At 31.2% G+C, this 9,896-nt stretch overlaps 1 protein-coding gene across 1 annotated transcript; it reads left to right on the top strand.

Moving 5' to 3' along the window:
• Positions 1–2,102: 2,102 nt before the first annotated feature.
• On the top strand, positions 2,103–9,505 carry LOC134275956 (uncharacterized; the record flags this gene model as incomplete). The annotated part of the gene is made up of 4 exons (XM_062758239.1): positions 2,103–2,117; positions 5,804–5,965; positions 6,357–6,437; positions 9,401–9,505. Coding segments are annotated over exons 1-4 (363 nt in total), but the record flags the coding sequence as incomplete, so codon positions are not given.
• Between the last annotated feature and the right edge of the window lie 391 nt (positions 9,506–9,896).

Genomic DNA, 9,896 nt, shown 5'->3' with positions numbered 1-9,896 from the left:
GTTACAAATTCTCAATACTTTTTGAGATATAAAGAAAAAACTTTCGGCCCCTCTAGTCCCTTAATTTTAGGGGCCAGCCCTTTTTTCGAGATATCATTTGAAAGATCTTGGAATTCTACACTTCTTTTGTTCTATATGTTTTAACAAAATATTTCCAGGTAAAAAGATATCGTAGAAAAGGTGGTAAAAATTTTGAAATTCGTGATAGGACTATTTTCGCGCCATACCGAGCGCCAACGTGCGGCACTTCAGATAAAAATGAAATAAATTTTACATATCTATAGAATTCGGACTATCATACCTGAAATTCTCACGTTTCTATCTATAGCCATTTTTTAGAACGTTCGAGGACAATCTGACCCTTCAAAAATCATAAAATCGACAATATCTCCAAACCGGAAGTGACGTCATCAAATCGAAAAAAAATGCATAAGGTTCAAGTAATGTTACATAAGTCCTGAAAGTTTCATGGAAATCCAACGAGCCATTTCCGAGAAATTGCGTGCACAAAATCGGTAAGAAAAAAAAGAATAATAATAATAATAATAAAAGTGAAAAAGAAACCTAAGAATAACAAGAAGGTCTTCCGCTGAAGACGGAAGACCTTAATAAGAAACAGAGTAAAAACAATATGTTCCCCAACTTCGTTTGGGGAACATAATAAGATATTACCTTTTAGCCCCCAGAAAAATACCTGTCTCTTTATGACTCGCCTATAAGTCGGATATAGAGTTTTAGACCAATATTTAACTCCCAAAATACCGACTTATAGGCGAGTATATACGGTAATTTAAATTTTGTTTTTTTTTTTTTCTGGCTAATTTAATAATAAAATAACTTTCCTTTTATTTTATTTTGTTGTATTACGCCTACTATTTCTGCATGATAGTATCTTAATGGTGACATTTTTATTAAAATACCATAATGTGCTCCACCATGACTTTTCAAATCTCGCTTTTCCAGTTTGGATAGTTTCATAATAGAATCTCTTTACCTGTACTTTTGTTTTTGAAATTTGGTGACAGATCTTTCTTAGGACGAAATTCGGTTAAATGCTTTGATCTTCAAGAAATTTGAAAACATCTCCTAGGGACCCAGTGAGGACTTTACATCAAGGAAACATGAAAAAATACTTATCAAACAATCTAAAAATTTAATCGATACATCAGAAGAGGAATTTAATTTGTACTACAATTTGTACCCCCGAAATAAAATTAAAAAAGTGTATAATTCAAATACCTAAAGTATGGAGAAGGTTGTTTTTCGTTGATAATTGAAGTTTTAAAATATTTTTATTTCCGAAGTTTTGAATTGTATTTCTGATATTTTTGTTTTGTTTTCATTCCCGACATTTTTAAATTTTCATATCTATTATTTATTTCTTTACATTTCCGGAATTTTTGGAGGATAACTTTGCAGTAATTTAAAATTAACCAAGAAGGAGAATGTAAAAAATTAATAAAATATAGACAACCACTTTTTCCAATGAAATAACGTTACAATACACTGTGTATATATGAAGGACTAGGTCTAGTTAAATCATTTGCATGAATTCAAAGAAAATGCAGTTTTTGTTCTCTAAATATAATACATGTCAGGAAAGTCCACAATTCCGTTTTCATTGCGGGTGAAACGGGTTGAAAATTGAGCGGTTCCTAATTTTTTTACCTAAACTACTACATGTACATGTATATAGATTGTAATTAGGCATTTTGAATTGTTGTATAATGAAACCAAAATGTGTTGGTTTTAGACCCTAGCCCCATGAAAAATGAGCTGCATCATGGAAATTTTCATCAAAATTTTAAAGAAAACAATTTCCTCCCATTTCTTTGGGATTTTCAGTGTTTGCAAGCTTTTCAAAATGATATAATATCTTCCAGTTGGCAAATCCTTTGTATTTTTTTTATTGTGCATAAAATGTAGAAATATCAAGATGGAAAGTCAATAAAACAACAAAAATCGGGGGCAGAACAAATAAGGACCTCTAAAATGTCAAAGTTCTGATCAAGTGCTATGGAGGAGAAAACATCCCCTGTCGACCGGCCATATTAGTCGTGTAATCCTTATCAAGAGTAGGTAGAAAATCCTTTGGTGAAGTAATGGTCCAGCAATTGGTAAGTTAAACATTAGTTAGCAATTGACTTAATAATGAAATGTACCTGCTTCATGTTCGTTGTATCTTCCACGGAACTTGCGAAATGATGACTTTAAACGAGACTGTTTACATTTGTGTTTCATCATCTTATATGCCAATAGCTTCTTTCGCTTTAGAAATTGTTTGTTCCTAGACCACACTCTTCTGTTTCGAATCAACGGATAGATATAACCACAAGCCGGTGATATTGCTTCAACTTATGTAGGTCATCATTTCGTAAGTCCTATGGTCGATACAATGACCTTGTCAGCAAATACAATTTATCAATGGTCAAATTACTGACTGACGTTTTTCATACGAATTGTTAGTCCATTATTTACTCACTGAATTGACGCCGGATTTCTCCGTTATTTCCAAAACATGACAAGGAGCACACGGCGGGTGTGAGCGGTCGGCAGGGGATGCTCACTCCTCCATGGCACCTGATTCCACCTTTGATGATCTGGAGGTACACGTTTGGTCTGCTCCTATTTTGTATTGTTTTATAGACTTTTGATCTTGAATACTTTTCGTTATCTCTATATGTTTCATTAAATACATAAATTAAAAAAAAAAATTGGCAGTTTGCCTTTCATGAGTTTTCATGAAAGGGTTTAAATTTTCAAAAGGAGCCACATTTGTATTTAGATTAACATTTCCTATATTTTGCAATGAAATAAGAAATGTTTTTCATCTTCTGTCGATCCATCTTTACATAAAACAATAATGTTCTTGTAGCGGTTCTAAAACGGCATGTTTCTATTCGTAGCGGAAGGATACCACATCTAATCTTAGCCATTATGGAGCGTTCTTGTTTTTTCATGTCCATCTTTTTAAAGTTCCATTTCAAACTTATTTTTAAAAGTCATAAATGTTCTCAATTTAGGTAACGACAATATTTTTCAATTTACATTCTTCTTTGCAAAAATTTACATTTGGTTTGATTTAATTATAAATGACATATAGATATACGGAGGTAATTTGTATAGAGTTCCTTTCATTTGTGAACACCATGCCATGTTCCATTATTTTGAAAACTCCCTAAGAAAACTTTATTGGTGAGTCTTTCATCGTTGAAACAGCTTAGGTCGAGTAACAGGCCGAAGCAAGTATTTTCTCTTCCCATGTGTAAGTTTTTGAATAAATAACAAATAACGAGAAGTTTGTTTCGATGAAATTCTAAAACTAGACAAATATTGTAAATCAGAAGCTTAGGCATCTTTGTTATATCTTTTTGATACTTGTATGTACAATCAAAATGTTTTAACAAATAAATTTATTTAATATTATTCATTTGAAATATGTGGAGATAACAAACAGTATTCGAGCACAAATTAAGACTCAATATATAAATGAGTCAGATGACATGGTAAGTAAATTTACGAGTTTTATTGAAAAAGTAGCCTTCAGGCTTCTTATTTTCTTTTTACATCATAGACATATTTATATATTTCTGTTGGAGATTTTACTATTTTGCAACAAAAAAAAAAAAAAAAAAAAAAGGATATGGGGTGTGGGCTACATTTCAAGGAACATTTTCAACAGTAAAGGTTATGTTTGGAAAAAAAGTTCCTTTTGAAATAAAAACATATTGTATTTTGCATAATTGTAAAGAACATAAATACTGTTCTCCTCAAACAATCCCCTCTGTATTCCCGTGAAGAGGTCCCTACTGTTTAAGCTAAAAAGAAAAATAGCCCTTTAAATGTTAGGAAAACTTACTGAAACACATAATCATTATTCAAGAAGCCGATATTTTTTCCTAAATTTTATTTTAGAAAAAAAGTGATTTTGATTATTAATCTAAAAGATTAAATACACAGCAATATATGCAAGAAAAAGATATCTTGTTGTAAATTTTGAATTTACTATGGGGAGGTAAATGCAAACTTTACAACATGATATCTGTCAAAATTTACAACATGATAAAGGGACAAAAATAAAAAACAAAAACAAAACACGGACTTCTGGAAACATCATAGGTAAGATCAGGTGCATAGGAGATGTAAACATGCCCTGACAATCTGACACATTTAATTTGATCTCTGTTTTAAAAAGATAACAATAGTTCAAAGTTTAAACTGGTTACAATCAGGTCCGTGTAACACTTAACAAGTCACATTTCTAAAACGATTCTGAGTTTTAGCAGATTTCTAACTTTCAAAAACTCAAACTGATTTCGTATATTGAAATTTAATATTTTAGTTTAAAAATCTAAAAGTTCAAAATTTCCAAACAGGTTTTAAAATTTTAATATTTTAGATTTTTACCTTAAATGTTCAAAATTCAAATTTCCGAAAACGATTTTTGGAATTTAAACGTTTGAGTTTTAAATCTACCGTTTGCTCAGAAAGTTTACACTTAACAATATAAAGTTCGGTAATGTTTTTCGTGTTTTGTGTATTTGAAATTAGCTTCAAACTTCTAAACTCCAACTTTGAAATGTTTCAGATTTTTAGAAATTTAGAATTTTGATTCAAATGTTCTCATTTCAATTAACCTAAACACTATGAGTTTTTAGAATTTTACTTTAAATATATAAAATTTAAACCAGTTATGGAATTTGATATTCTGGATATTTCAAGTAAACTACTAAAAACTCAAAATGTACAACAGTGTTTTGGTTATTTAAAAGTTGAGTTTTTAAATCAATATTTTAAATTTCTAAAAACCTATAGCGTTTGAAAGTTGGAAGTTTGAAGTAAATCTTAAATAATCAAAAGACGAAAATGTTATCGAGTTTTAAATTGTTAAGCGTAAACTTTCTAAACAAACGGTAGATTATAAACTCAAAAATCTAAAATATAAAATTTGTTTTTGGAAATTTGAATTTTGAATATTTAAGAAAAAATCGAAAAACTTAAAATTCTAAAACCTGTTTGGAAATATGGAAATTTAGATTTTTGAAGTAAAATGTTAAATTTCAATATAACAAATCAGTTTGAGTTTTTGAAAGTTAGAAAATTGAACTGATATATCAACATTCTAAAACTCTAAATCGTTTTAGAAATTTGAATTGTTTAGTGTTACACTGACCCATTCATCTTTAGTAAAAGACCTAACTGTGGAACATGAAAAAACTGTATGTTTCCTTTATTTCGAGTACACACACACACAAAAGGATATAGATATTGTTTATAATTAAAAGACGTCATTATTTCAAAATGTCAAATTGAAGGTTACAAAAAAATTTAATCTAGATCCAGCGTTATATACGCACAAAGGTTGATTTGCATGGTATAAGAAGTAATCTATGATGTCTTGCAAAGGAAGCAATCATTATTGCATAAAATATGAAGTAAACACAATTAAAGCACAAAAGACAAAATGTAATATTTTCTAAATGCCATTATGTCTATAGATTAATTAATAAAAGCAAGATGTGTTTGTGAAACACTGATGCTTCCGTATGCAGCTTTTGGCAAGATTAAAAATGTTCAAATGCAAACCAAACTATAAGGTTAAGTAATTAACAAATGCTGATACCCAAATAAATCACATGTCTCAATAAAAATACCCGTGAAATATGATTTAAAAAAGAAGAAATACATTGAAATCAATTAAACTTACTACAACTATTTGTATATGTATTTATTATTTATGTATACTAATATTGTAGGTATTTATACATTAAAATTATTAAGATAATTCCTATTTTTGCATTAGAGAACACCAAACAGTGAAGCAATACAAGAGGAAGCGGAGCTATATCAATCGTTACTCCGCACTATCCGTGAATATGAGAAGAAACAGAGTCCAAACACCAACGAGGTTAAAAACAAAACCCAACCCGGAGACGGTGCAAAACTCATTGAGGAAGCCCTGAAGGTAATGCTATTGGAGAATTTTTAATTGTACACGTGAATTTTGTAAATTGTGTAAATAATGGTTCAACAATTAGTATTTACTTAAAAACATCAGTCAGCATTCAATGCAATGATAGATTGTACTGACATCGTATCGACCATAGAACTTGCGAAATGAAACTTTAAGCTGTTAATATCCTTGTTTCATCAACTTGTATGCCAGTTGCTTGCCTCCTTTGTTCATACTTAGAGCATGCTCTTGTATATCGAATAAACTTGGAAACATAAATCTATATGCAGATTATAAGGGTGAATTGCCAATCCGAAAGATTATTTGGAGACCTGGTCTCTAAAAACCACATAGATATTGTCAATCAGAAAAGTATTTTATAAGTGATATTTAATTATTACAGGGTAAAGTGGATCCGAATTCTGACGTCGTCAATCTTCTGGAGAGAATGTTCGTGGATGAAGGAAACAGACACGATCTACAAGTAAGCCACAAAAAATACTTACTTAGTACTGACAAACATTAACGTCCTTTCTTTATTACATACTCTTAAGGTAGGATTCTTCTCACATTTCTTAAAGTATTTAAAAATTAATGAAATTTTCACAGAATCAAGAGGACAATATCACTAAGTGTTGGTATCAGTGAGATTACATTTGACCGTTTAATATTAGAAGCAAGGTCAGATCAAGGTCATTACCTTTTTCCTGGACATTAAGAATAAAAAATACTGTTTCCAATCATGCGACCCCTACTTGTAATTCAAAAGATTGAATGTTTTTCTTTTTGCAAAAATAGATAATACCATATAGGGCCTATATGATGATATTTCCAAATTGACATGGATAATTTTAATAAAATGGATATTTGCTAATCCGATTTCCTCTGCTTTTCTTAATTTTTTTTAGGATTTATTAGTTATTTTTATATGCTTCCTATAATGAACTTTTTCCAATTTTCACATATAGTAAAGTTGTCACATAAAGGTACAAAATGATACAAAAACTAAAAGTTTTGATCGTTTACTAAGAGAGAAATAACACTTTTTACGATTTTTTTGGCTCAAATCTGTACTTAGATTTGAAGCATTTAAAAGCCAACATGGTTCTAGTATGTGTGAAAAATCTTATTTATTTGATATATTTTGAAACTTTAGTCCCTTATCATTAATTTAACTTACATTTGAAAATTTCGTCTAGTCTTTGACTGCGTAAAAATTATAACTAAATTCAACGTTCTATAATAATTTTGACAGGCAGAAAAGAAGATGTTTACACACGCCACCATTCCGCCAAAAATATAGTCCCTGAAACTTTTCAAACGCAGTTTACCATTTCTATTTAAAGTTGTATAATTGTGATGAGGAAAGAAAAATATGGTCTATTAAATCTCTTACATCTAAATATATAAGACATATCAACAAATGTACTTTGAATATTCCATCTAGTCAGAAACCAGAGAAGAATCCTACCTTAGGTGCTCATACACGGAAGAGTTCCCATTTCATGATTTTTTTTTTATATTTGCAAAAACTGTCGTTTCATTGAACTAAAAAGAAGCTAACTGTGTATAAGAATTAAGGGTAAGCATCTCCCGTTTAACGGTTATTTCCGCTGTATTGAGAAAGAAAACAATGTTATCTGTAGTCAAACTATATGTTATCAAACAGGGTCATTATAATTCTTATAACCATTCAATTCGCAAAATGCTTTCTTCAGTTAGATTTAATATGGAAATTTCTATAACATCATCTTATTTTTAAAATCATGTTTGTTTTAAAATTGAATGTACTCACAGAAACTTTCAATCTTGTGTACGGAAGACATTAACACCTAACAAGAGGCCCATGGGCCACATCGCTCACCTGAGAAATGTGGATAGGAAAAAAGCAGAAATCGGTTTATTATTGAAAAGTTTAAATCCAGTAGTGGTCTAAACCAATCCTTAAAAGGGAAATGGTATGATTCGAACAAACTTGTATCTTCACTAACTAAGCTTGCATATTTCTTTGATTACCGTGGCTTTATTGCCCTTCACATTTGAACTTACATTGTGGCCCCTTCCTATATAAGGGGTCATGACTTGAACAAGAATTCTTCCATATGAAAAGGACTAATCATGGCTTTGCTAATCTTGAAAAGAACAATTTTAAAGATTTTTTCTACATGTTTCTATGTAAAACTTGGATTCCATGTTGTGGCCCCGCCCTACCCCTTGAAGGCATGATTTGAACAATGTGCGAATTTTGCCTCGTTTTAGTGGACGACTTAAAGTACATCGACTCGCACAACGGGATATCGAGTTAGTACTGCCCAACTTAAACGCTACAAAAATTGAATGTCCACTACCTGAGGATGCTTCCATAAAAATATGATCATTGATGCCTTTGCTATTCTTAAGAAGAAGATTTTTAAAGAATTTTCCTATATATTTCTATGTAAAACTTTGATCGGCCATTTTGGCCCCGCCCTTCCCCCAGGGGTCATGATTTGAACAAAATTGAATCTACACTACCTGAGGATGCTTCCCTATAAGTTTCATCTTTCCTGGCACAGTGGTTCTTGAGAAGAAGATTTTTAAAGAATTTTCCTATATATTTCTATGTGAAACTTTGATCGGCCATTTTGGCCCCGCCCTACCCCGGGGGGTCATGATTTGAACAAACTTGAATCTACACTTCCTGAGGATGCTTCCCTATAAGTTTCATCTTTCCTGGCACAATGGTTCTTGAGAAGAAGATTTTAAAAGAATTTTCCTATATATTTCTATGTAAAACTTTGATCGGCCATTTTGGCCCCGCCCTTCCCCCGGGGGTCATGATTTGAACAAATTTGAATCTACACTACCTGAGGATGCTTCCTTATAAGTTTCATCTTTCCTGGCACAGTGGTTCTTGAGAAGAAGATTTTTAAAACATACCATCAAATTTTCATTATTTCTTAATTATCTCCCCTTGAATAAGGGCGTGGCCCTTCATTTGAACAAACTTGAATTCCCTTTACCCAAGGATACTTTGTGCCAAGTTTGGTTGAAATTGGTCCAGTAGTTCTTGAGAAGAAGTCGAAAATGTGAAAAGTTTACAACGACGACGACGACAACGACGACAACAACGACTACGACGACAACGACGACGACAGACAACGGACAAATTTTGATCAGAAAAGCTCACTTGAGCCTTTGGCTCAGGTGAGCTAAAAAGATGAAGGGTTACTACATTTTACAAAGACAAACGCGTAGTTTTCATATATATGCAAAATATGAAATATTATGCAAAATTTTGTTAAGAAATGAATGTAATATTTTAAAATTTGGACGGAAAATATATATCTTAATAAATATTGAAAACTGAAAGGAGATAAACCAAGTGTTAGTATTTCAAAGATGCAATTGTAATAATGAGCTAAACACGATGTAGTAAATAATTTTGTCATCTCTCCTATGCTTTAGCCTGAAGGTATTAACAAGATTGCTTCCAAAAAAGGAAAGGTTTTTGGAGACACACATGACAGCCATAAACTGACACCGGACCAGATAGATGAATTAAAGAGCGGGGTAAGACTTGCACCTCTGGGTCACTGTAAGCCAACATCCCAGGCCGTTTGAACTTTGTCTTATTTTGTTTTTGGTTTCTTTTGGGATTTAGATGGCTTTTTCTTTATGTAATTAATATTCCGTTATTTCATTAACATTTTTTTTTTAATTTTTCATCTTTTGAAAACTCTCAACACTATTTATAAGAAAAAGTATTTGGATGAATAAAATCAAATTCATAGAGTTTTAAAACAATTAACGTAAGACTGATGTGCTTTGAAAATGTGAATACCATGTAATATTAACTCACAACAAAAAAGTTCTGTTTTTATTCAGAATGCGCTAATAATGCAATGACAATATTGTCGAGCTCATCAGTTGAACTGGACAGACGAAATAGATTTACATGTAT

The sequence above is a fragment of the Saccostrea cucullata genome, unplaced genomic scaffold, assembly GCF_032062105.1.
Source record: "Saccostrea cucullata isolate Sc308-1 unplaced genomic scaffold, CSIRO_AGI_Scuc_v1 ctg15245, whole genome shotgun sequence".
In the NCBI taxonomy this organism is placed as follows: domain Eukaryota; kingdom Metazoa; phylum Mollusca; class Bivalvia; order Ostreida; family Ostreidae; genus Saccostrea; species Saccostrea cuccullata.
The sequence above is the reverse complement of the archived record's forward strand: the minus strand, read 5'-3'. Positions and strand labels throughout refer to the sequence as shown.